The 27,455-nt window shown below is 46.9% G+C and overlaps 1 protein-coding gene across 9 annotated transcripts in view; it reads left to right on the plus strand.

Annotated features, from left to right (window-relative positions):
• The window catches only part of KCNMA1 (potassium calcium-activated channel subfamily M alpha 1), a 581,951-nt gene that overhangs the window by 120,093 nt on the left and 434,403 nt on the right, over positions 1-27,455 (plus strand). For all 9 annotated transcript variants that reach the window (XR_013232722.1, XM_077345959.1, XM_077345953.1 and 6 more), the window contains exon 2: positions 16,940-17,107. Coding sequence is in view for 8 of the 9 variants with exons in the window: in XM_077345959.1 (XP_077202074.1) it covers positions 16,940-17,107 (168 nt within the window). In the remaining variant the exon portion in view is untranslated. The remainder of the gene's footprint in view (positions 1-16,939; positions 17,108-27,455) is intronic.

Below are 27,455 nucleotides of genomic sequence, written 5' to 3' on the forward strand. Positions count from 1 at the left end.
CTGACTGTGAAAATTTTTTTCCTGATATCTAGCCTATATTGTTGTACTTGTAGTTTAAACCCATTACTGCATGTCCTTTCCTCTGCAGCCAATGGGAACAGCATCCTGCCCTCCTCCAAATGACAACCTTTCAAATACTTAGAGGGCTATCATGTCCCCTCTCAACCTTCTTTTCTCCAGGCTGAACATTCCCAAGTCCCTCAACCTATCTTCATAGGGCTTGGTCCCTTGGCCCCAGATCATCCTTGTCGCTCTCCTCTGTACCCTTTCAATTTTATCTACGTCCTTCTTGAAGTGAGGCCTCCAGAACTGCACACAGTACTCCAGGTGTTGTCTGACCAGTTTTTAGGATCCATCCATCTACCTATCTATCTGCCGCCCTCCTCTGAGTCTCATCCTGGCAGGGGCTCCTGGTAATTGTTGCCCATGAACATCGGGAGAGCCGCAATTCAGCCACCCCTGAATTCATAGAGATTGGCCAGAAGAGAGCATAATCCTGAATTTATTGCAAGGGAGAAGGATTTATTTATTTTATGGCTTCTCTGCCCATAAGAGTAAACTGAAGTCCAGTGAAACTTTTCCCACCCTTTCCTGGCGAGGAATGCTTCAGCTACAACCAGTTCCTTGGCAAATAAAATGGTTAGGTTTGGGTCAGAGTTGTATCAGTCAACTCTTTCAGTGCAGCCGTTGGCAACCAGGCTGCTATTTTTAAGGCTGCGTTTTTCCAAAGTCAGGAATGAAAGGTTCTCCATCTCCTGTAATTTTGAACTTGTTCCGTGAAGGAGGCTTTATGACTCAGAAGCATGGCAGGGTTTTTAGCAGAGACATTGGTCAGGCACTCTGGGTATTTTTTTTTCCATGAGTCTCAGCTGTGCCCAAACTCTGGGGTTTCTCCACGCCCGTGGTTTGAATGCCCGCTCGCTTCATTTAGCAATGACATTTATCGTTTTACTTGCTTGCTTTATTTATATCCTGACACGCCTTTCTCTTCAGTGGGGTCCCTGAGCAGCCTCTCCTCACAAACCCCCTGTGAGGTAGGTTAGGCTGAGTGTCCATCACTGTCCCAGGGTCACCCAACAAGCCTACAGGGCAGAGCAGAGACTGGAACCTGGGTCTCTCAGATCTGAGTCGACACTTTAACCACTATACGATGTGTTAGCAAAGAAGAAAGCTGCCACAAAAGGGAGAAGGAGGGAAGTTAATTCTCTTTCTCCACCTCCTACTGATTCTTTCTAGATAGATAGATAAATTTTATTAGCCACCACAGTGCTGTCAAATCTACAGAGTATACAAAAACATGAGATAAAATAAAAGATTCTAAAACTAATAGATGCAGAGTCAGAGTTAAAATTATTAGGACAACGCCATTTGACCCAACCTTCTGGGCGGCAAGAGGAAATAGGGCAACTCTGTTGGAAATATGCAGATCGGTATCTGATAACAGCTGGCTTAAATACTCAGATTTCGCTATGGCCCAGGCAGTGGGCAAAAGTTTCTTGATGTATTTAGTTCTTGGGTCGTCGTACAGAGGACAGTCCAGATTATAATGAATAAAGTCCTCAATTACCTCCATACCACAAATACAAAGATGATCAGACTTAAGGATATGGTGGAACTGACCACTGTGAACTGTAGTTGGCATGGCATGAAACCTCAAACAGGTAAATGCCTTTTTTCGAGTTAAAGGTGGTATGGTCACTAGGTATGGGGATCTGTGCTGATCTCTTTTAATTGGTTTAAAGAAAGGTGCTGCTTTAGATTGCACCGTGGCCAATTACTGCGTCAATATAAAAATCCATTCACTAAGATAGTTTCTGGATCCTAGAAGATCTTCGGAGATAGGGTGTTGTGCTTGAATATGATAAAGAAATTTAGAGAAGGCTTTATCAAATTCCAAGGATATCAGCAAACTCTTATCACCGAGAGAATCTATATTGCTGCAAGAAAGTTTTGTCCAATAGTTTAATATTTGCCTGAGCACCCTGGGAAGGTAGTCCTAGCTCAGCTCTCATAAGAGCTGCTGGTGACCCCATTCGGAAAGCCAAAATTCTTCCCATGAATAGGTTTTGGACCCTTTCTGAGATAGTCAGTATGGGTCTCTCCCCCCCCCCCCCGGACCCATATTTCTGCTCCATATAGCAGGGAGGAGATCACTTTACTATTGAAAAGTTTGATGGCCTAGTTGACATGGATGTAACATGTTATTGAATTCCACCCATTCCTCAAGTTCAAGTTTCTGGAAATTCCCATAAAGTTTGACAGCAATGTGTAAGTGGCCTTTTTGTCGATGGGGGACAATAAAACTCATTGTCCATCCCTGGGGAATTTTGCCAGTAACATTGATTGGAGAGAACCATCTCGAAAGCAGAGGGGCTCACCACTCAGAGAAAGCTTTCCAACATTCGGGCAGGATCCCATCTTCTCCAGGGGACTTACTAGAACAGGGGTAGTCAAACTGCGGCCCTCCAGATGTCTATGGACTACAATTCCCAGGAGCCCCCTGCCAGCGAATGCTGGCAGGGGGCTCCTGGGAATTGTAGTCCATGGACATCTGGAGGGCCGCAGTTTGACTACCCCTGTACTAGAAGGAGTGACAAAATCAGTGCCTTGATCTCATTTACAGACACCTTCCCTGATTGGCCAGGGTGTCAGCTCAAAGGCTTCCTGGTTCCCGGTTGCAAGGCTTGTCTTAAAGTGACTGGGCTGCAGAAGCTCTAACTTCTCTCAGCAGAGATTTGCCTCTTGGATTTATTCCCCCTCCTTTGATGTCTCCAGTCCTGTCCCTGCCCCCTTCAAGAAAAGAAAGAAAGAAACTACTGCTGCACTTTGCTTCCCTCCCCACTCTGAGCTTTTCCAATCGAGTTCAGAACACTTTCTGTTTCAATTTGAGGGAAGGGGGGTAGAAGAAGACCCGAGTTCAAATCGATCTGAATTCAGCAGAATCCGCAATGGAAAAAAACAAAGTAAGCGCAGAATCGGCCTAGGTTTTGTCCGGCAGTGGCGGAGGAGTCCTTTCTTTAAGCCTAATATTTTTCTTCGTACCTTTAGAGCCCCTGAAGAAGGTATCAGCCCTAGTTAGGTCTGTGAGGGACCCTTTCAGGGCGTTCTCCTCAAGGACCATCCAGGATACTGTGGGACTGGAACAGATAAGGAAGCCACGTTCTGGAGGCACTTTTTGAGAACCATGTGGCACTACCCATGGGGCTGTATGGTTAGGGGGCCTTCATACTGTGATTGTTAGTCGGTCTTCATAGTTACGCGGCTTGTGGACTGTAAGAACAGGGAAAGGGAGATGCATATGCTTTGTTAGCATCCTGTTTTCAACATGGATCTGTCACCTGGTTATGGGAAACCCCTAAGCAGGGCATGAAGTCAACAGCCCTTCCCTATGGTTTGCCCCCAGCAATTGGTTTTCAAGGTATACTGCCTTTAAGCATATTATCCATCATGGCTAATGGAATAGTGGACTGTCTCAGATGTCTCAGAGGATTGAGGGAGCAAATTTATGTCCCCTTGGCAGTCAACCCTGTTTCCTTTCATAGGATTGGCACGTGCATCTGGAGACCATCTTTGGATGCAGGTTTTCTTACGCTGCCAAATTTGCAGCTAGCCCATTACATCATTTGTGAATATTTCATAAGCAAAACAACGTCGGGTTGCTTTATCAGATGTGTTTTCCACCCTGCTCTCTGTTTCTCTTTCTTCGCTGGAAAAAAAAAATTACCTCCCCCCCTTGCCATGCATAATTAATTCCTTTTAAACTATCGAAGCCAAGGGCACAATGCCATCCCTGATGCCAATGCAACCTAATCAGGGCAAAGATGCTGGTAGCTTGGCAGCCGCCGTTTCTATTACGTGACGTGAAATCAGTTTTCGCCACCAATACCACCTATCTCCAGCCTAAAGTGTTCTGAAGAGGGCTTCCTCCCTTCTGCCCTCTTTTCTCTTTGGCTCTTGGGACCCTGGACAGACACATCCAGATTTTGTTTTATCCCCCATGAGCTCAGTGGGCATCTACTTGGATGACTTCCATATAACATCTGCTGTGTGTTTCGAAGGATGTGCAAACGGTGCATTCGGTGACGACTCCCAGGATACGCCGCGTTACCTAGTGGCTTTCGGCGGTGGCATCTTAAAAACAAATTGTTATGGTGCCATCCAACACCGAGATCTTATTTCTCAGCTGTGGCTTAAACTGGAGCTTTCTGTTTCCGAATGATGTCATTCTGGTGCCCAAAGATGCAATTGCACTGGGAAGATGAATAATTCAGAATCCCATTTAACTGTTTGCACAGGCTAAGGAGGAGGCCTAAAAATAGCCCACTAACCTGTAGGCAACTGCAGCTGTTCTGTATACGGAATGCCTCTCCCAATTCTTAGGCTGGAAAGATTTTGATAAAAAGGAGAGCTTGCATTTCAGAACCAATTGGGGAGTGGGGAAACATTTGTTAGCTTAAATGCTCTTTCCAAAAGCTGGTAAAGCTGCCAAAGTGATTTCACTGTTTTAAAAATAGTATGATGTAAAGCTCAAAGTGTGGATTCTGCAGCAGACATTCAAAACTCATCTCAGTTATGGAACTGGATTGGCTCTGGCGGGGACACCCCCCCCCCCCGTGTATAACCAGTACTTTCAATTTTATGGAGGACAATCTCCAGATTTGACTGGGGCATTGCTATATGCCCCAGAATAATAGCTCAACTTCAGACTACAGAGGCCAAACAGATCCTCTGGGAAGTGGACTCTCTGGCCTTGTGCCTCACTGAGTTTCCTGTCTTCCCCGTGCTCTATCCCCAAATCTCCAGGAGTTTCCCAAACTGCATCTGGCCTGTTGCTGCTGCTCCTGGTGGGACTTGTTAACCCTATTTCAACTGAATTGTAAACTGTGCAATTTATATTTATTTATAATTGTATCTATAGCCTGCCCGTCTTGGTCCTGCCGCATCGGAGCAGAGTATATAATGGCCATAACAATACTGTATAAAAACAAACAATAAACAGTTTAAAATTTTGTAAAACATTCCGATATATTCAGCAGTTTGACTGGCATCTCACAGTCATTAATTAGTGTTTATACAGAGCTAATTACCTGGTCGGTCTCTCCGTCAAGGGAGGGACCAGCGGGAGATGGCGTGCCTGCAAGAGAGGCCCATATGATGCTATTGTTTTTTTCACGTGTGCTGGCTTCACCCGTAAGCCTGGTGGAAGAGATCTGTCTTACAGGCCCTGCGGAATGGTGCTAGTTCTATCAGGGCCCTAATGTCCTCTGGGAGCTCATTCCACCAGGCAGGGGCCAGGGTCCGCTGTAGTTGATGGAAGCATTCTCAGGGAGACGTATATAGATAGGCAATCCCCCAAATACACAGGTCCCAGACTGCATATGGCCCTGAATGTTAACACCAAAACCTTGAACTGAACCTGGAAATTGACTGGCAAACAATGCAACTGCTACAATATTGGTCTTACATGGGTTCTCCATGATGTCCTTGTGAGGACCTAGAAAGCCACGTTTTGGATCAGTTGTAACTTCCAGATTAGAGCCAAGGGTAGGCCTGCACACAGTGAGTTACAGTAATATCTTGCCATTGTGGGCTTCTAGGAGGACATGGTCACTCCCCTCTCCTTCCCCCCCCAATCCACAAGCTTTTGCCTGTCGGTCAGTATTGAGTATGGCCAAGCCTCTCATAGGTTCTTCCAACATTAGATAAATGAAATTGTCAGCCAAGCAGGTCAGAAAGTTGCCCAACTGAGGATGCTTAGGAGAGTTTGTTTCCCAGCACACATCAGGGAAATTGAAGTCACCCATAATTAAAAAGTCCTGTTGCGTGGATAGTCTATCAAACTGCTTAAGGAGGGCAGCATCCATACCTTCACCCTGGTTAGGTGGTCTGTAGCAGACGCCAACCACTCAACTCTTTGTTTTTCCCTCCTTTATCTTCACCCAGATAATTTACAATGAAGTGTCACTCTCCTCCTCTAGCATCTCTTGACACGCAACCTCTCTTCTCACATATAGCTCCACTCTAACTCCTCTTCAACCTTTTCTGTTTCTTTTGAACAACTCATATCCATCCACTACTGCGTTGCAGTCATGGGAATAATTCCGCCAAGTTTCTGTAATGCCTACTAAATCATATGTCTCTGTCTCTGCATGAGAAGCTCGAGCACTTCCTTTCTATTGCCCATTCTTTAATATAGAGGTACTTGAAGCCTCTTACCCTTGGTTCTGTTTGACCCATCCTTTGACCCATTGGTATTTGCTATCCTGCATTAGAATCCCTATGTTGGACATATCCTTCCCATTGTGACTTCAGTTTAAAGCTCGCCTGATGAATCTTCCCAGGTTCCTGTCAGACACATTCTTCCCCAGCCTGGAAGAATTCCTCACTATCAGTTCTGCTTCCAGCCCTGCACCAAAGATCACACATTAGGTGTAGCCTGCTTGGTGGGTGCAACAGCCCTAGTGTCTCCATGGATGACATTAGGTCTGGGCCAGGACCAGAAGCAGGCTCCTCCACATGGATGTTGAAGAGAGTCAGTTTCATAGAATCATAGAATCATAGAGTTGGTAGGGGCCATACAGGCCATCTAGTCCAACCCCCTGCTCAACGCAGGATTAGCCCTAAGCATCCTAAAGCATCCAAGAAAAGTGTGTATCCAACCTTTGCTTGAAGACTGCCAGTGAGGGGGAGCTCACCACCTCCTTAGGCAGCCTATTCCACTGCTGAACCACTCTGACTGTGAATTTTCCCCCCCCCCCATATCTAGCCTATTCGTTGTAGTTTAAACCCATTACTGTGTGTCCTCTCCTCTGCAGCCAATGGGAACAGCAGAAAAGGCCTCGACTGAACTGTGTGTAGCAGCCAAAATCCACTTGCAAATGATACTAAAGTGCATTTATTCAGTGTGTGTTGAAGCACAACCAAAGTAAGCTCTAAACCTTTCAGTAGTAAGATGATAACTGGGAATGCAGACAAGAATTAACAATACAGATTGATGAGTCTGAGCTTGTACTGTACTGATGCTTGGACTTGGGGGAGCAATCCCAAACAGGTCTACTCATTTATTTCAATGGGACTTACTCCCAAGAAAGTGTTTTTAGGATTGCTGCCTTGGAGAGATGTAATGCTTGTAGTACTTCAGAGGCATATTCAGAGGCACTCAACCTTTGAATCTCAGTAGATCACAGAATACCTTTATTGGCATAACAAAAGCATTTATGTTAAAAGACAAGGTATTTCAATTTGTTTGAAGAAAATTCTATGAATTTTGCTATAGCTTCAGTTATTTGACAGTTTTGATCCAATAAGAGAAAGTGCAGTATTGTCGAGGGATCGTGAATCTCAGTATCTGGGGGCAACATCAGGAGAAAGTCTTGACCTCCGTGCCCTGTTGTTGGTTCTCAAGAGGAAGCAGTTGGCCACTGTATGAGACATGATGCTGAACTAGTTGGATCACACAATGGTGTGATCCAGCAAGGAAACCCTGTTTACCTGACTATAGCCCATTCAGCACCAGGACCAATGTTACCAATTGGTTCCTGCAAGCGGAAACGCTATTTTTAAAAGTGCTATTTGGCGTTATGCATACTTCCCTTTGTAGGGGAATCCAGTAGCGTTTCAATTGTTTCCCACAGGTTTCCGTTCTCGCCAAAAATCATATCCAGAAAGCGATTTATTCTGTGCTTTGTCCCGCCCCTGGCCGTCAATCAAACGAGCAGCCAATGGGCGGCTGTTATCATGCTCCCGAAAAGCCCCTTTCCCTTTAAGCACAGGTTTAAAAAAAAAGAAAAACACACGTTGCAACGAATATGCCTTGATTCCTTGATTCCTCCTAACGTAGAGACCCATCTAGCTGGCAGCTGGCGTGTGAGCTGCCGATTCATCGTTACCACGCACCCCCGAGTGAAAAAAAAAATCCCCCCCCCCTGTGCAAAAGCGTGATTTTCGGCCAAAAATAAAGGGAACTTGCAAACGGGGCTGTGTTGTGCTTGGTGACTTGAAGGGAGCTTCGAAGCACTTATGTGGAGGGACTGCAGCCGGAGAAGCCTCGCTGGGTGAATGAAGGCTCACCGGTTTGTTGCTTTCTGCTCGCTCCGAGAAAAAAGAAATGGCCATCGCTTTGCCGGAAGTTCGGAGGAGAGAGCCAGGGAGAGGGACTTGGCTGGAACCGCAACAATGGGAACACACAGGTCTTTTTCGCTAGTGTTGCAGATTGTTTGCAAGAGTGTAGCGCTTTTCGGAGGGTGAATCCACTTTTCTGGATTCCCCTTTAAGTGCTACAACGAATCGATTTTTGCGGGACTGTTTCAGGAGTGTGGCAGATTGTGTGCGACCGTGCATAACTGCAAATTAGTAACGTTTACAATTTGGAAGCCTTTTGCAACATTGAAGTCGTGCGGAATGGACCTATGAATTCAGCATCCAGTCTAAAAACAAAGTTACACTATTCATTTCAATTGCTTTGCAGGGTTAGTGTGGGGACTTGGTTGGATAACTACCTTATCTACACTTAACTGGACGGCACAGTAGGAGTTGGATCTGCCTCTCTTCAAGGAATTACCATTAGGAGAACAGATCTATGCCATAATAAATACATTGGTACCAGCGAATTAGAGTTTGGCAAGCAGAAATATATCATTTCACCTTTACTGTTTCCTCTTTCTGTTCCTTGAAGACCCCTGTAGTAGGTCCACTTTCCCTGCTATTTCTCTCCTTCCCACCTGCCAGCAAACCTACCTTTGATGCTCCCCTCCCATCCTCCCCTTCCCTCCTCTGATGAAATGGGATCAATGAGCAGCCAGCCAAAAGCAAATACCCTGAATGGTTTGGTGAAGACTCAAACCCAATACTAGGCTGCACAGACCCTAGAATACTTTCCTGGGGATAAATCCCATTGAATATAATGGGGGTCATTTCCAAGTAGACCAGTTAAAGTAGACCAGTTAAAGAATCAGTCAATCAAGTGCTTGCCTTCCATGGCAGAGTCTCCCTTGTTGCTCCTACAGTAACATTGTTACCCAAATGGGATTGTTTGCCTGATGTGCTCATGCTCAGTGAAGAGCACATCAGGGAGATCTCAAAAGTAGACAGAACTTTTTCGCAAAAAACGGGAACTCAGTGGCAAAGAAAGAGGAATTCCATTAGTAAGGCTGTCAATTTGTAATGATAGCCTTTCATACAATGTGAGAAACAACTTTCGAGGCATGCACAGATGTCTTTTGATTACTGCATACATATGTTCTCACATCTGTATAAGCACATTTTGTCAAGTATCAAGCATAAATATATCTTGCCCTTCTATGACCAATGTATGGGTTTCTGTAGGCTTAGCGAAACAAGCTTCACAAAAATAGCAACCCCTAATCTCCCTTCATCAAGAGTTCTACTTACTCAGCTCCTTTCACAGTCATAACCCAGGCTTTGCTTGACATCTTACTCTCTGACGCCACTTTACGACATCCTACTTTGTGCCAAAGACCTTAACGTAGTAGCTGAAGCCAGCCAAAGTTCAACTTTGCCTATAAGGATAGATTCAAATGGGTAGGTGGCCGTGTCGGTCTGAAGTAGCACAACAAAATCAGAGTCCAGTAGCACCTTTAAGACCAACGAAGATTTATTCAAGGTGTGAGCTTTCGCGTGCAAGCAAGTCTGAAGAAGAGTGCCTGCACTCGAAAGCTCATGCCTTGGATAAATCTTTGTTGGTCTTAAAGCTGCCACCAGACTCTGATTTCGCCTCTAAGCTCAAGCTATACATTCTTAACAGGGCGGTAATTGCATTCCCAGCCCTCTCCTCTGCCGAGAATACGGTGTTGTGTCTCCACCATTTATAAATCCCAGCGATAGCATCTCAACATGTGCTACATACACCCTCCTGCTTCACTCTGTTTATACGTTCCTGTCACCGAGCAATTAAAATAATTAATGCTTTACAAAACAACAGGTAAGCATCTGCATAAAGATAGTCCTTGCTTGAAAAGGTGCCTATCATGCATTTAAATAAGGCACCAATTAAAACATCATCACCCTAGGCTTTATTAAATGTTCATTTTCATGGATGGCAGACGCCTGCAGTATTATTTGGCTAATTCACCGGTAAAGTGTTGGAAGAACAGGGCAGACCGATGCCATCGATAAGGAGGGAATTCTCTTGGAATCTCCGTGTGTAATCATTTGGCCCACTGCAATGAAGAAACCCTGAGATTTTACCTAATCCCCAATTATTCTGTCTCTGTGGTTTTATTTGTTTCTCAGCTGGGTCCAGATGAGTTGTAGAGCTGACAGCATTGGCTTGGGAAATTCCGGAGACTCTAAGGGCAGTCACTGGGGAACGACTTCAGCTTCTCCTTATTCTGTAGAACAGAGTTTGAGTCCAGGGATACCTTTAAGGCCAACACACTTTAATTCAAGGTATAAGCTTTCATGTGGATGCATGCTTGCCTGTACCCAGAATTGGGACTCAAACTTTGTTCAAATGCCACATGTGTATTGTTACTCGCCATGAGTTGTTTCCGAGATTGGCGGGATAAAAATCCACTCAATCAGTCAATCAAGTGCTTGCCTTCCATGGCAGAGTCTTCCTTGTTGCTCTTCCTTCTGGGTCCCAATCTTACATAGCTTCCAAGATTGGGCCATACTGTGTCACCTTGCCTCCTGGTCAAATGTCAGGGTGAAATAGACCCTCCAATTATACTTAGTAGCTGAGAGAAAGAAGTCAGAAGGAGCTTTGCAAGAGCATCTCATTTGAGGGTCCCCAGCCTTTTGGAGCATTGCAAGAAAATATTGCTTTTACAAAATTGTGAGATTATTGTCGAATGCTCCCAATGAGCAGACTTCATTGAAGGAAAATCTCTTTACTGAAAGAATAGTGAACTGATTATCACCGGGCTCTTGCTAAGACTAAAGCTCCTACCTTTACAGGCCTCTTATCTGCCCTCCACCCAATGGTTTTGGCGCGAAGCCATTTTCCTGATCACATGACCAGGACAGATGCAGGCACCAGCAAAGCCCCAAAGATGGTGGGAAAGATGGTTGCTCCCACAACTTCAAACATGGGGTCTCTTCACAAAACCCCAGCCTGGCTAGCTACATTCACACCTATGCTAATGGATCAAATGCTCATACAGGATCAAAGACCATAGTGACATGCAGGTAGAACCCACGGCAAGGCAGGTCAAATGATACAAGCAATAAAAGGTAACAGTATGCAGGGGTAGTCAAACTGCAGCCCTCCAGATGTCCATGGACTACAATTCCCAGGAGCCCCTGCCAGCGAATGCAGCTCATAGCAAGGCAGGACAAGCAATACAGGCAACACATGGCAGAAGCATAAAATAGTTTGGGCAAAAATGGTTACTGTCAAGAGGCGGGGCCAGACCCCAAATGGCTGCCGCAAAGGAGCATTGTCTTCCTCACACCTTCTGGGAAGAAGAAAAGTTTGAAGGGGGGATGGAACCCCACACTGGTTAATGCCTTATGATGCCTCTCCCCACTTCCTGAGAAACACAGCAGATGCCATGGGGCCCGTGGGTGCCACCTTGGAGAACCCTGACTTAGTTGCCTGTGGTTAGACAATAGAACTATGGTCTTTTCCAGATGGGCTCTTATAATGTCTTTACGCTCACAATCCCTTCTTTCAAATTAACCTTTTGGGAAATTGTACTTGATTCAAAGACAGCATTTGCTCAAAATTGGTGGGCTGGCTTTGGTGGGATGTGTCACTCGTGAATGTGGAATGCCAAGTGTCTGATTCATCATAACCATATTTATCAGAGCCCATGCATAATTGCAGTAGAAACAGTGACTTTTCAGTCTTACCACAAATGATTCTTCAGGGGGGATGAGGTTCTGTTCCAAACTGCAATCCACTCGTGGTGTGGGGCTGAAACCTTTTTCGTTGATGGTCTAGATCAGGGGTAGTCAACCTGTGGTCCTCCAGATGTCCATGGACTACAATTCCCATGAGCCCCTGCCAGCAAATGCTGGCAGGGGCTCATGGGAATTGTAGTCCATGGACATCTGGAGGACCACAGGTTGACTACCCCTGGTCCAGATCAGTGGTTCTCAAGCTTCCTAATGCCTTTAATACAGTTCCTCATGTTGTGGAATATAACCCCCAACCATAAAATTATGCAAGTGTTCTTTCCCAGAAATTAAACCAAAACTGACCAATGGTGTGAAGATCCATGGTTCATGATTGTATATACGTTGGTTTCTCAGTTCAGTTCTGCCTCTTGTCCCACCATGCCCATCTCGCTCTTTGCCGCTGCCCCAGACAGACGAACACTCTATCTCGATCTACCCTGCAAGGTGGTTGTGTGGATGGTGTCCCCCCCCAGCCAAGCTGCTTGGCCTGCTGCAACCCCTGTGAAAGGGTCATTTGACCCCCAAAGGAGTCCCGACCCCCAGGTTGAGAACTGCTTGTCTAGATATCTGCCGTTAGTATTTTGAGATGGAGCACAAAGACAGAAGTACGTTCTAAAGGGGGTGTTCTAAGAAATTTGTTTTCGAAGTATTGGATGTGCTTCTTTTCACATAGCAGGTTGGTTCATATATGTAAGGCACATCCCTGTTTTAATTATGCTTCTTTTGTGAAACTGAGATTAAACTGGCTTTCCTAAACTGATGCTGGTTTTGACACCTTACCCCAGGGGTGTTCAAACTGCGGCCCTCCAGATGTCCATGGACATCTGGAGGGCCGCAGTTTGAACACCCCTGCCTTACCCTGTTGCTTCGGTGGGTGGCACTAAGCAATAAGCCAGGTTTAAGCAATGATGTCTGCATTCATAAACCACAGAACCATAGCTAAGACTAACTGTAGTTAAATAAACCAACTTCAAACTGTAGTTTGAGACCCCTGGTTGATGGGCCCCTGGCTAATCATAGTTAGTAGACTTGCATTGCGTCCTGTTAGTTTAATTAAAATGCAGTTTCCATGGGGTCTAAACCAGATGTACACTTATCTTACCATGTTAAATACATATTTAACTTGATCTTAAGTCACATCATTTTGATATGTCTGAAAAGGCTTTCAGCCGTACGGGAATTTTAATTTTGGTGTTGCCACTTGTTTGTCAAGCTCAAAAAAGCTGGTTTGAATTGCTTAGAGGAAGTGAATTAGGGTGTTTTTTTTTGAACTTTGTAACTAGAGTTGTCATTGACCTCTGGGTGGGGGCTGGAGACCACTTGGAATGACTTTCCTTTGTCAACAGTAAGCGCCTTTGACCAGCAGCCTGAAGCTGTACAATAAAACCACAGTTTATGTACCATTGAGAACCCGCATGGTGTAGCGGTTAAGAGCAGCGGACGCTAATCTGGGGAACAGGGTTTGAGTCCGTACTCTTCCACATGCAGCCACCTGGGTGGCCTTGGGTTAGTCGCAGTTCTCTTAGAGCTCTCACAGCCCCACCTACCTCACAGGGTGTCTGTTGTGGGGAGAGGAAAGGGAAGGTGAATGTAAGCCACTTTGAGACTCCTTTGGGTAGAGAACAGTGCGGTGTAAAAATCCTGCTCTTCACATGCCGCAAGAAGGTGAGTGGGGTAGACTGGTACAAAAAACAAATAATATAGCCAGAAACATAGATTTACTCATAAAATAACAATATATCAAACAGCTTAGACCATAAATCTGCTAAAAGATAAATTAAAACTAAGGGGGCTTGGCCTGTTTAGCCTGGAGTAAAGATAACTAACAGGTGATATGAGAGGCATCTTCAAGTACTTGCAGGGCTGTCATAGAGCGGCTGGAGCAGGATTGTTTTCTGTTGCCACAAAGAGTCAGACCAGAACCAGTGGCTTAAAATTAATTCAAAAGAATTTCCGGCTAAACATCCGGAAGAAGTTCCTGACAGCTAGAGCGGTTCCTCAGTGGAACAGGCTTCCTTGGGAGGTGGTGGATTCTCCTTCTTTGGAAGTTTTTAGGCAGAGGATAGATAGCCCTCTGACAGAAATGCTGATCCTGTGAACTTGGGAAGACGGTGAGTGGGTGGGCAGAAGGGATTGTGATGGTGCTGGGACCTTTCTTTTATGCCCTGGGAAATGCCAATTTGGGGTTCGGAGATGAATTTTTTCCAGGCCAGCCCACCCAGGGATTTCTGGTTGCTTTTTGGAGGCGTCATCTGGGCATTGAATTGGGGTTACGGTGGGCGGGCAGGTAGAGTTCCTGCATTGTTCAGGGGGTTGGAATAGATGATTCTACAATTCTATAATTTTATGAAATGATTGATTGATGGGCTGTCTGAGTCCTGCAGCTCACTTCTATGGCCACTTCTCTGTCACCAGTTCCAGTGTTCCTCAAAGCCCGAAAAACATTTCAAGGGTTTCTCCATGGTCAAAAGGTGGAAAAAGACTGAAGCAATGTTTGCCTGATTACTCTATCCATACCATTTCCATGTTCACACCTTCTCAGAAAGCTCCCAGGGCAGCCCTGAAGCAGAGTTACCCCCAAACCCTGCTTGGGATTGCTCTGTCCATGTTTCAGATACATTTTCAAAGAACGGCGAGCCAACCAGGCGAACGCTGTCCAGTCCAAATCGAATTATACCGTACTTGTGGGTGGTGAAGCCTCTCAGAATGGTTGGCTGAGCAGGCAAAACAGCAGGGAATTAAAGATGCCTGCAAACCGGCTTCTGAAAGTGAAGGGCAAGTTATCCATTTGGCCAAGGTAAAAAAAATGCAGACAGGATCTATGGCACGATGAGGGGGGAGAGGGTCCAGAGAATAGGAACTTCGTGCGCTCGTGGGGACCACAGGCCAAGGGTGGAAGAAAAGGCGCAAAGGAGACAAACAGGCGGAGAAAAGAGAACGTGGTGGGATGGAGGCAAGGCAGAGTATGATAAAGAACCAGTGAGAGGAGGTGTGTTTGGGTCTGTGGAATGTCACCCAGTGAATCTGAACAAAGCAAGCCCTTCTCTAGCTGCAGCGTCTCGGTGTGCCTCTGATTCTTCTGTGCCATCCACGACGGAAGGACCCTGAACTTGGTCCAGGCCGCAGCCTGGCTGCCGTCCTTGTAGCAGCGTCCGCTAGGCTGAGTGGCCAGGAGTGACTCACCAGCCAGCTTAGCGCTGGTAAAATGCTCCTCTTTAATTTGCTACTTCCTCCCTTCCTCCAGTGACTCAGCCCCGGCCAGTGCCTGCAGACAGAGAGGAGATCCTTGCATTAATCACACACCCGCTGCCTTTGTAAGAGGTGTTCCTTGACAATCCAGCGGCTTTCGGGGAGATTGTCAGCTCTGCTTTTTCAATTTAAGATCTTCATGTTTATGTACTCCTCCGTTCAGGCATGCTGGGAAGGGAGAAATCCTCATTCTAGAAATCTGTCTTTAAAATGATAGGTTCACATTCCTTGCTGGATAGTGTAGGCCAGGGGTAGTCAAACTGCGGCCCTCCAGATGTCCATGAACTACAATTCCCAGGAGCCCCTGCCAGCGAATGCATTCGCTGGCAGGGGCTTCTGGGAATTGTAGTTCATGGACATCTGGAGGGCCGCAGTTCGACTACCTCTGGTGTAGGCCAATTTTGTCTTGCGTGCATTCGTGGGTCCCTCTTGTGTGCTGTCAAGCCGACCCTATGAATAAATGGCCTCCAAAATGTCCCCTACCAACGGAGGGCCATGGCTGCTTGGAATGAGTCCATTTGGCCATGCATTGGGTCTTCCTTCGTTTCAGCTGCCTTTGACTTTTCCAGTCATGGCAGCAGCCAAATAGCCTCTTATTGCTTCTAGGGAGAATTCCTCCGGGATGAGGTGGGGTAGCCCCCATTTTCATCAGGGGCCATATGGCCTCCCTGAGGGACCATGGCATATTTGAAGCGGGCCAAAGGATGAAAAATTCCGAGAAGGGGAGCCCAAAGGGTTTATGGGTGGGGGGCCCTGGTTACCGAGCTGATTAAATACCCTTTTTGTCACGCATAACATCATTAATTGCTAGAAAGTTTGACTTTCATCAAGGGAGAGGTAAAGAAACCATGTGATCCATTCCTTTGTGCTTAAATTAACATGTTCAAGGGGAGAAAAAGAACTCACACGCTGCAGGAGCTTCCAGCATTTCTCAGGACCTGTAAGACGGAGCTCTTCCACCAGGTCTGCGGTTGAGGCCAGCACGCTAAGCAAGATCTGTATGACCCCACTCAGGACGAAAAGATACTGTCATTATGGGATCGGCGGCCTTGGGAATGGCGGGCAAGAAATCTAATGAATGAATGAATGATATTCTAGAAATTTGTCTCGTGCCTATATAAGATAAGGTACGTTGAGTATCGTTAACTCACTCTTAGATTAGGCCTTTTTTTAGCCTAGCCCATTTTTATAGTTAACTCAGTTTTTGCTTAGGCCTTTTTTAGCCTAGCCCATTGCACAAGTCGGCAGCCTCCTGAAAGGGTCATAGCCAAGAAAAGGTTGAGGACGGCTGATGTCCAGTGACATCAAATGACTTCTCGGCAACCCCGTAAGGCAGGAGAGTCAACCATACGGCCTAGGACAGGAACAGGCCTGACCAGGGATCTTATCCAGTCCGTGGGTTGCCAATGTCCTGGCGGTGGCTGGTGGCTGGGATTACAACTAGGGTTGTGCGCTTCAGCGTCCAGTGCTGGCTGTGCCTGTGTGTGTGCCCCGACTGGCGTGCCGGCACCACCCCTCTGCCCCCCCCCCCCGGGCCGCTGTGCTGGCTGCTTCAGTCTAGAATGCTTGCTTTGGACGTTGAAGCGCACAACCCTAATTACAACTCATCTTCAGATGACAGAGATCACTTCCCCTGGAGAAATTGGCCACTTGGAACCTCCTCTCCCCAAACCCTATTCTCCTCTGTCTCAGTCCTCAAGACTTCCAGGTATTTTTCGACCCAGTGCTGGGAACCCCACTTGAGCATGTATCGTGAAGATCACTCCATTTTTATTGGGTGGCTCGTAGCCGCTGCTGTTCTAATGACTTCTTGTTCTCTACTTTGCAGGAGGTCCAGAAGATAACTGCCCCTCCAGAGCCCCAAGCTGATGGAGACTTAAAACCCACAGATGAGAAAGAAGAAGCCGTGCCAGCAGTCGAAGTGGGATGGATGACTTCCGTTAAAGACTGGGCAGGGGTGATGATTTCGGCCCAGACCTTAACTGGCAGAGTGCTTGTGAGTTGCTTCCTCCTTCGTTTAAAGCAGCTTCAGTTTTCCTTAAGGGTGAATGCACATGGCCATCTAATACCCTTGTTGCTAGAGTGGGTAGCCTCCATACTGATAGCTTATCCTCCCTGTATGGCAAAAAAATAGCTCCTGGGGGGAGGAGGAACTGAGACATCATGGGACTGCCAGACAACCAGACTACACTGGTTAGAAAATGTGGCCACGTGGACCTACCCTGGGTCTGTATTCTTACACAGACTCATTTGGAAGGAAGTTCCAGTTCAGGAATCCCCAATCTTTTTGAGACTGTGGGCACCTTTGGAATGTTGGCACAGTATGGTGGACATAGCCACAAAATGGCCGCCAGCCACAAAATGGCTGCTGTGGATTGCTTTCAGTCACACGGTAAAGATCTTTGTAGTGTGGGTGTGTGATGCTGCTGCGAAAGCATTTTTTAAAAAATCTGCACAACCAATCAAATCCCCAGTCAATCAGGACCATCTAGCCCCACACGGTTTCTCAAAGTTCTCGAGGGGCACCAGGAAAGGTGTTCACATGATGCCCACAGGCTCCATGTTGGGGAACCCTGTTCTAATGAACTCTGTGGGACTTGCCTTCCAAGTTAGCAGAATCCCAGGTTATACAACTCCACTGGATCCTTGCAGGACTTCTTTGAGGGAATCATTTCCACTGAGCTTTGTTTTTCTTTGGTGAAAATTAGCAGGGTAGGTTCTTTTCCAGGACAGGGAAATGTGTTGATTCTGAACACCTGAGGTTGTGAAAATTAACCAGTTTCAGGGGGATACAATCTTCAGAAAAGGCCACTGGTTTTATAATAATGCTTTTGTACCTGCCTCTAGGCTCCTTAGCTTTTACTTCTTGCTTTACAATTGTGTCTCCCTTATGAATTATATGGTGAATACAAAACCGTGACTGTTTTCATAATGGACAGGGTTGGCCTTACAAAAGATTCAGAGGCTCACGTGCAAAGTAGACTCTTTCAGTTGCAAGAGAACTGGGATTTTGACTGTTTTGGATTCTGTTCTTAGCTCTGTGTAACACCAATGGACAGTAGCTCAGAGGAAATACTCAATGGCGTGATCCCACTGTGGATATTAAGCTATGGATTGGAAAAAATGAAAACAAATGTGAGCTACAGAAAGGCTGTTAAGGTTGAGATGTGGAACCTATTTTGAAAGCTGCTGGTCTCCAGGAAAAAGAACACTCTTGATTTGTTAAGGCCATGCATTTAGTAGGGGGTAAGAGAGATGTGGTATCTGTTGTGGCCAATTCAGCTTAATTACCTGGTTTAAATTGAGATTTAGAGGCTTATATTGGCGAGTTTGGATCAAAAGTTTTGGTAGTATGAGTTTTATCTCCCCCCCCCCAAAATCACAGTGTTGCCCTTCCTTGCGACTCATAATTCAATAAAATCATAATAAGCAACAGTAATAAAAATGGTTACATGACGTCTCATAATTAGTGGTAACAATGATTAACATATAACTATTACCATAAAGGTTGGTCAATTCAGGATTCAGTTCAGGGGAAGGGGTTCTGGGGGCCCCAGTAGATGTTGTTGATTCATAGGTTTGGTCGACCTCAACCAAAAGATTGGTGGAAGAGCCCCCTTTTTCAGGCCCTGCAGGACTGTTCTAGCTCTGGCAGGGTCCTGATCTTGTCAGGGAGCTCATTCTACCAGGTGGGGGCCAGGACAAAGATCTGGCCCTGGGCTGAATTTGCACAGAGCTTTTATTCCAATCCCAGGTTGATTCAGTCCCTGCTGTCTCCATTGAATCTGATTTCCATTTTGATTTTGGCCAATTTAAATTTTCCCTCTGCAACAAACATGATTGATCTGGAGTGACCCTACCTTCCCCCTGCAATATCCTGGAGTGGATATAACCCTAGATATTTGAAAAATCTCATCAGTAAGTGTGCAGCTTGCTGCCAAGTTTCCAATGCTGTAGAAAAGCCCTGATTGGCCAGGGTGTCAGTTCCTGGTTTCCAGGCTACAAGCTTCCCTTAAAGAGGAAGCCCTAACTTCTCTTAGCAGAAGTTCCAGAAACTCTAACTTCTCTCGGCAGAGATATTCCTTTTGGATTTCCCCTCCTCCTTTGCTGTCTCCCATCCTCTCCCCAACCCTTCAAGAAATGAAAGAGGCTCCTGCTGTGCTTGGCAGGTGGGGGATAGAGGAAGACCCGAGTTCAAATCGATCTGAATTCAGTAGGATGCACAACAGAATAAACAAAGTGCAGAATCAGCCCTGATTGAGGTCAGACATGCTTCTTTGGGGCCAAGGATCACCAGCCAGTTGGAATTGTGCTTCATTAGAAGGTATTAGGGTTAAGGCTGCGTTTCAAAGTCAGACAAACCAGTAAGGGATCTTAGAATCGTTTATCATAAACTAGAAACCACACTGATCATTGCATTTTTGTTTTTAAGAGATTAAAGCAGGGGTAGTCAACCTGTGGTCCTCCAGATGTCCATGGACTACAATTCCCATGCTGGCAGGGTCTCATGGGAATTGTAGTCCATGAATAATCTGGAGGACCACAGGTTAACTACCCCTGGATTAAAGGATAATGCATTCTCCTGGTTCCAGTTTTGATATGTTTCCCTTTCTTTGTAGAATTTAATGCAGCCAAAATGTATATATGTATGTATGTTCTGCCCTCTTAACCTCCAGTTTGTAGCTGGAGATATCCTTGGATTACAACTGATCTCCAGGAGGCAGAAAGCAGCTCTCCTGGGGAAAAAAAGGATGCTTTGTAGGGCGGCGTCTATGACATCACATCCTTCTCTCCCCAAGCCTCGCCCGTTCCAGGCTGCTGCCCCCAAAATCTCCTGTTATTTCCCAACCCGGAGATGGCAACCCCAGCTCCCCCTTCAGTTAGCCTTTCCTATCGTCTTTGTCGTTTCTATGGAAAGTTTTGTCATTGACTTTATGTGCTGTGGATCTCTCACGGGGAAAACCCACCGTGGAAACAGAAGGCATAGTTATTGGAAACGCTTTGAAAGATATTTAGCCTCTGATTCTTGGAGATTTAGCACAGCCTCTTATTCCTGAAAGGCCTGGCTGTTCTCTCTCCCCACCCTCTCCCACCCAATGGCAGAAAATTCAGTTTTATTGAGTAAAAGATTACGGCTTTTTGTAGGTCAGTCGCAGATCAAAATTAGATTGGGGAGAGTGACAGATGAAGAAATTACAGTACCTTTTTGTAGAGGAAGCCGCAGTTTAAAATAAAAATCAATCCTTTGCCACCACTATTAAATAACCTTTAGGAAATAGTTTGTTGAGCCCCTGGCAGGGAGCTCTGGGTACAGGAGTGGAGAGTGGGGGGCACATAGTAGCAGCTGTTTCTTTGGTTATGTGTGCACACAAAGAGAGTTGTGTACAACTCCCGGCTCATAGACTGGTTGGCTTTGCTCAGAAGAAAAGTTGTTCAGGTGTGGTGTGAACATCATAGAATTGGAAGGTACCTCATGGGTCATCTAGTCCAACCCCCTGCACTATGCAAGACACTCACAACCCTATCGCTCATCCACTGTAACCTGCCACCCTCTTGAGCCTTCACAGGATCAGCCTCTCCGCACATTAGTGGGGAAGAGAATGGCATTGTGCTGGCTTCTCTTCCTCCAACTCATTGCTCTCTTTTCTTTAATAGTCAGAATTTCCCCCCTTTGACCCTGTGGCATGGAGACGGTTGCTCGCTCTGGGTTCGGAAACACCTGGATATTTTTTTTGGGGGGGGGGGAGGTGGAACCTGGGGAGGACAGAGTCCTCAGTGGGGGGTCCCATGCCACAGTAGAGTCCATCATCCAGAGCATCCACTTTCTCCGGGGTGAGAGTGGGGAGCTGATCTCTGTCATCTCTGGAGATCACCTGCATTTCCAAGTGAGTGTGAGGCTCTGCCTGGAGGCTGGCAACCCCAGTTTTCAAGCTGTTCACGACTTCATGGCAGGAGAGCCCGAGGCGGTGGAGAGGAGAGGGTATGAGAGGGGTCAGGATCGCTGCCTTTGAGTATTTGAAAGGTTGTCACTTAGAAGAGGGCAGGGAAAGGTTCTTGTTGGCAGCGGAGGACAGGACCCACAGCAATGGCTTTAAACTATGGGGAGAATGCTGTCAGGTAGATATCGGGGTCGGGGTGGGGGGAAATTTACCACACTGAGGACATCGTACCAGGCTGCTGCCTGGTGTTTGGGCTGGGGCAGGTTGCCACGCCCCTTTCTGTTCCTGGATTGGGAGCATTAGGCCCCCTGTCCCCTGTCCCCCCCGGATTTGTGCTCCTGCATGGCACCCAGGGCACTGAGGTTCTGCTGTGCAGCGGGGTGGCGTGGGCCTTTAAAAGAAATAATTTTTTTAATACACTACTGTGTTCTTAAAATTAAAAGAATTGCTTCCCTTGGCTCTGCCATACAGCACAGCAGAGCCTCTTGGGACATTTTTTTGTCCCTTCCAGAATGCTGAAGTCAGGCATCGGTGGAGAGGAGCTGGGCCACGGTGGCCTGATTCTTCCGCAGCTGCACGGCCAAGGCCCAACATAGGCCCCGCTGATGGCAAGGGCAAAGGGGGAATGTGGATTTCCCTTGCCATGGGGCAAATGAGGGCTTGAATTGGGCCAGGCCAGGGACGTGCGCCAATGTCAAGTGGAAGCAGGAATTTGGCCTGATTGCAATGACATGGTGTGGTTGAGCAGTGGAGTGGGCTTCCTAAGGAGGTGGGGAGCTCCCCCTCACTGGCAGTCTTCAAGCAGCTGCTGGGCAGATCTTTCTCCTGGATGCTTGAGGCTGATCCTGCATTGAGCGGGGGGGGGGGGGGCTAGATGGCCTGGATGGCCCCTTCCCACTCTAGGATTCTGTGAGTCTAGTTCAGCAGTGGAATGAGCTGCCTAAGGAGGTGGTGAGCTGTCCCCATCCCACTGGCGGTCTTCAATCAGCAGTTGGACAGATCCTTCTCCTGGATGCTTGAGGCTGATCCTGCACTGAGCAGGGGGTTGAGCTAGATGGCCTGCATGGACCCTTCCAACTGTAGGGTTCTATATCCCTACTGGGGAAGGTGGCGTTTGGTCAGGGCAGGGACCTGTGTGGGGTGCAGTTCCACAGAGTCCACCTTCCTCTGTCATCTGGAGATCCCTGGAATTCCGAGGGGTCTCCAGGCCCGCCCTGGTCATTGGCAACTTGGGCCCGGAGCCGGAGCATATTTCATGGACTGCTGGGCTCGCCTCCTGCGGTGCATAATTCCCGGCAAGGCTGACAATTCCAGCTTGGGAGATTTTGGGAGATGATTTGGGGAGGGGAGGGAGCTCTGTGGGGACATCAAGCCTCCTTCCAAAGCTTCCATTTGCTCAGGGCCGTGTGATCTCTGTCGTCTGGGGAGCAGGCGGAGTTGCCAGCTGTGGGTTGGGAACTTCTGTGGATCACATCCATTAGCAATTGAGATTTCCATGAGCAGGGAAAGAATTCTAAGCTCCCCCCCCCAATTTCTGCAGTCCACGGGTCTGCCTAATACAAGGGTAGTCAAACTGCGGCCCTCCAGATGTCCATGGACTACAATTCCCAGGAGCCCCCTGCCAGCGAATGCTGGCAGGGGGCTCCTGGGAATTGTAGTCCATGGACATCTGGAGGGCCGCAGTTTGACTACCCCTGGCCTAATATGTGGCTTCAGTGGGGGAGGAGAATCCCCCCTCCCATTTCAGCAGGAAGGGTACCATGGAGACATGCAATAGCAGCAGGAGGGAACTGGTGAAAATCCCCCCCCCCTTCTGTTACTGGAAATGACTGGGATCAACCTCATGTATATAAAGTGCTTGCACCTCTCCAAAGTACTCTCCAAAGTACTATATAAACTTTGGACTGGATACAAGGGCCTGTGGTCATGCACGATTACATGCACCAGGACATAGGTATTAGTGGCAACCCCGGATTTCCTAGATGGCAGCTTCGGTAGAATTATTTCATTCAGTCGTGCTGTAAATTGTACTCCAGATGTGTTTACCAATACAGTATTGTCCCATGGGACTAGGACTGTCTAAAATCAGGCCCTGAATAAGCACAAGCGGTAACAAAACAGTCCACAAATGACTTTATATTGTAACTGTAACTCAGGAGCCAAATGTGGATTGACAGAGAAAGGAGTGCAAGGAAATATAGATCAAGCATGATAGATTGATTTGTCCCCCTGGCTGCTTAACTCCTGACACCCTAATTGCCAGTTTGACTTAACCTCATCTTTCTAAGGCATTGGAGAGTTAAACCCACATCTAGCACTTAATTACTGTGAAGCTAATCTGTTCCCCAATGCTCAGGTGCTTACTTCTCCTTATAGAGGCTCATAATTTATTATATTGTCATCTGTGCACCAGTCTGTTAACCCCATTTCTGTTCAGGAGCGCCTTTAATGCCGTTTTTCTGCTTCGGCATTTCTTGTAGCTTTCAGGGGTCTGACTGGCCCGGTCTCGCTTGTGAAGCTGGACCGAAGAAGTTGTGATGGGCCAGTTTTCGCCATCTTTGATTTCTGGATTCGGACCGGTGTGCTTGTGCTGTTTTCTTACCTGTGTAGAAATATAGAAGTGTCATTTGCAGAATAGGAGTTTTAGATCTCAAATGCTGCTCCTTTGAATGTAGAGTTCCAATTACTGCGTATTTGGGCTCATGCACATAACCCGGAAAGAGGGAGGGGAACATATGAACTTGAAAAAGCCAACAAACGGCACTTGTACCGTTGTCTGGTGATTCCTGGCCCAAAAGAAGCATGTCGGTCCTCAACGAGGGCCAGAGCTTTTTCTGTCCTGGCCCCCACCTGGTGGAATGAGCTCCATGAAGAGATCAGGGCCCTGTCTGAATTCCAAAATTCTGCAGGGCCTGCAAAAGGGAGCTCTTCCACCAGGCGTCTGCCTGGGACCGACCACAGGTCCCCCGCAGGAAGCCCCTTCATGGCCTGAACCAGTCTGTCCTCTCCAAGGACCTTAGTTAAGTTCCTGTTCCTGTTATATTGTTGTTTAAGATCACTGAAATTGTGTTATTTAGAACCTGTCACAAACCCTGTTATACGTTAATTAGTTTTATGTATCCCCCCATGATGTTGTATGTAAACCACCCTGAGCCATAAGGAAGGGTAGTATAGAAAATACATAAATAAATAAATCATCATCATTATTATTATTAAGCTGAAGCTAATCAGCCAACCTGGGGAACGGTAATGGAAGAGGGGACATCCACTCACCTCTCTTAATGTCTTTCATTCCCACCTTTCTGAAAATCACAAAGCTTGTTAGCAAGCGAATGCGCGAAAACTATTTAGGATGTGACACAGCTTCTGCCTGGGCAGCCGTCAAAATCAGGAGCGGTTTGTAAAAGCTAACTCGTTTCTCAGTTACTTGTGAATGCATCCAAAAATAGCACTGTCCATGGAAAACAAAATGATACTTTAAAAAATAATACAATGGTTAGCAAGGGCAGACTACTTTGTGTGTGTGTGTCTTTTGTGTGTGCCAGAGAGATTCTAGATTCACATTGAGTGGCATCTTAGAGATTTTCAGAGCATAGCCTTTCAAGGGTCAGCTTTGTCAGATGCCTTATGCCAAGGGTAGTCAAACTGCGGCCCTCCAGATGTCCATGGACTACAATTCCCAGAAGCCCCTGCCAGCATTCGCTGGCAGGGGGCTTCTGGGAATTGTAGTCCATGGACATCTGGAGGGCCGCAGTTTGACTACCCCTGTGTATCTCGGCTATCTGTTGGCACTGAGATACAGTTTGTGGTGCTGCAGAGGATCCACAAGTGCCAATTCTTCAACTCTTTCTGCTTTCAAAGGTCAGTTCAGGGTTTCTCTTCATTTGAGTGCATTTACTTGGAGTGTTTTATGCCTCTCAGTTCTGCACCAAGCTGTTTTCTTTGTAGCCTCATTGGTGTAATTTTTCTGCAACAAATCAAAGGCGAAGGCGATTGTGGGCGACCATTTGGTGGGTTGGTGGAAATGTCGCTTTGCATAAAGTCCCTGATTGCTCCAGTTTGTGATTGTCATTTCTCATGAAGGCAGCTTCTCCTTCAAACTATTTTTGGTTGATGCTCTGGTGGCCATCTTCACGGAATACCGGCCCCTGACACAATGCCTCCCACCCTTTCCTTCCCACAGCAGGAAGAGGGGATATCCACTCATCTCTCTAATGTCTTTCATTCCCACCTTTCTGAACATTGCAAAGATTATTAGCAAGTGAATGTGTGAAAACTATTTAGGATGTGGGGGCCCTGCTATTGTGATTCTTGGTGGGTGGGTGGGGGTGATCCAGAGGGTGATCCGGAGGGTAGGGTAAACCCAGGGTCCTTCATAGGGTGGCCAGGCCCACCTGGGTCCTGTGAAGTGAGACCCCTGGTATGGTGAGCGCTCGTAGGCAGCTTAAAAGTGTCAGTGGCCAAATGAGAGCTAGTTTGGTGCCGTGGTTAAGAGCGGTGGCCTCTAATCTGGAGAACCGTGTTTGATTCCCCTTTCCTCCACATGCAACCAGCTGGGTGATACTGGACCAGTCACAGTTCTCTCAGAGCTCTCTCATCCCCACCTGCCCCACTCTGTGTCTGTTGTGGGGAGAAGGAGGGAAGCTGTAAGCCGCTTTGAGATTCCTTTGGGTAGTAAAAAACACAGTATAAAAACCAGCTTCTGATTTAGCAAAGTTGATTTTGAGAACAGCCTGTGATTGTCACAAATGTACTCAAGCCAATGGGCTACTCTTATGTAAATCCTGAAGATCGACATATGAGGAGGGAGGGCAGAGTTCTTTCATAAGCCTTGTTCTGTCCACCCAGGGTCTGCCAAGCTTCCCTCACATGCCAGGTTGCAGGGCTTGAAGAAGAGAACTGTTGGTTTTGGGGGTGCATTAACCGGGAAGGACCCCTCCCCAAAGCCCTAGTTGTCTGCCTTGACTTTCCTCAATGCTGACCATTGAGGGTGGGGCTCTGTTGTCATCTTTCTCTGTCCTTGTAGGGTTACTGGTGCTTTTATTCCATATAGAATCATAGAATCATAGAGTTGGAAGTCACACAGGAAGTCACACAGTGTGCAGATATTGCCAGCTGTGTTCTTCCAGCTGGGATTTAAGAACCCTTGAGATCCTAGACAAGGGTTGAGGGCAACCATTCTCAGGGTGATCTACAACAGAAGAAGAAGAAGAAGAAGAAGAGTTGGTTTTCTCTACCTGAAGTAGGCTCAAAGAGGCTTACAGTCACCTTCCCTTTCCTCTCTCCACAACAGACACCCTGTGAGGTGGGTGAGGCTGAGGGAGCCCTGATATCACTGCTCGGTCAGAATAGTTTTATCAGTGCCATGGCGAACCCAAGGTCACCCAGCTGGCTGCATGTGGGGGAGTGCAGAATCTAAACAGCATCCCAGGAATAGGTCCCTGGGATATAGAGTTCATAGAATCATAGAGTTGGAAGGGACCTCCAGGGTCATCTAGTCCAACCAATTGCATAGCAGCCAATTCACAGACAGCAGGTTAGAGTCAGCTATTGAAAGTCCCAAGTGACATCCTGAGGAAAGGCAGAGAGAAAGAACAGAATAAATGATGCCCCAAAGCTTCTTGCTTGATTTGATAATAGATCTTCACCTTCCAGAGCAGTAGTCCCCATCCTTTTATGATCCTGTGGACACCTTTGGCATTCTGATACAGGGTGGTGATTGCAACTCCAAAATGGCTGCCACAAGAGGTGGAGCCAGCCATAACATGGCAGCCATAGGGGGTGGACCCAAATACACAAAGGAAGTACAGAGGAGAAGAGGGGTAATTTTAAAGACACACTGGGAAAGAGGAGTGAGAGAGAATAAAGCTTTATGGTGGCAACATTATTTTAGTCTACATGGGCAGTTCTATTGTCAGTGGCCAATACGGAACTCTACTGGCCAAGAGCCCTACTTGACTCCGTAGGTGCTGCCTGCATTAGCCCCACCCTGTCCCAACCAGCAATGTGAAGTAGCTACGGACTGGGTCCCTTCTGCAAAGCATCACTTTGTCACCCTCCATATGAAAGAAATACCATTGGGCAGTTTGTTTCTACCTCCCTAATGCAGGCAGCACCTAAGGACCCCCCCCCCTTCCAAGAAGGGTTTAGTCTGAGAAGCATGGACTTTTGCTCTTTGCTTTGCTACCACTTTTGTGGGGGAGAGACCGCGATAGGTGTGAAATCGTGCTGCGAAATCTCCTGAACAATAAAGTTCTGTCTTTCAGTGTTGTCCCCCATAAACCGCTGTCACTTAGCCACTCTGCCAGAAAATCAACTAGGAAATCCATTGTGCAGAGAAGGGATCTGTCAGCAGAGTACTTTTCATGTTTATGGAACTTAATCCCCAGTCAGGACTTGCTGGGT

Source organism: Paroedura picta, chromosome 7 (genome assembly GCF_049243985.1).
Source record: "Paroedura picta isolate Pp20150507F chromosome 7, Ppicta_v3.0, whole genome shotgun sequence".
Lineage (NCBI taxonomy): Eukaryota > Metazoa > Chordata > Lepidosauria > Squamata > Gekkonidae > Paroedura > Paroedura picta.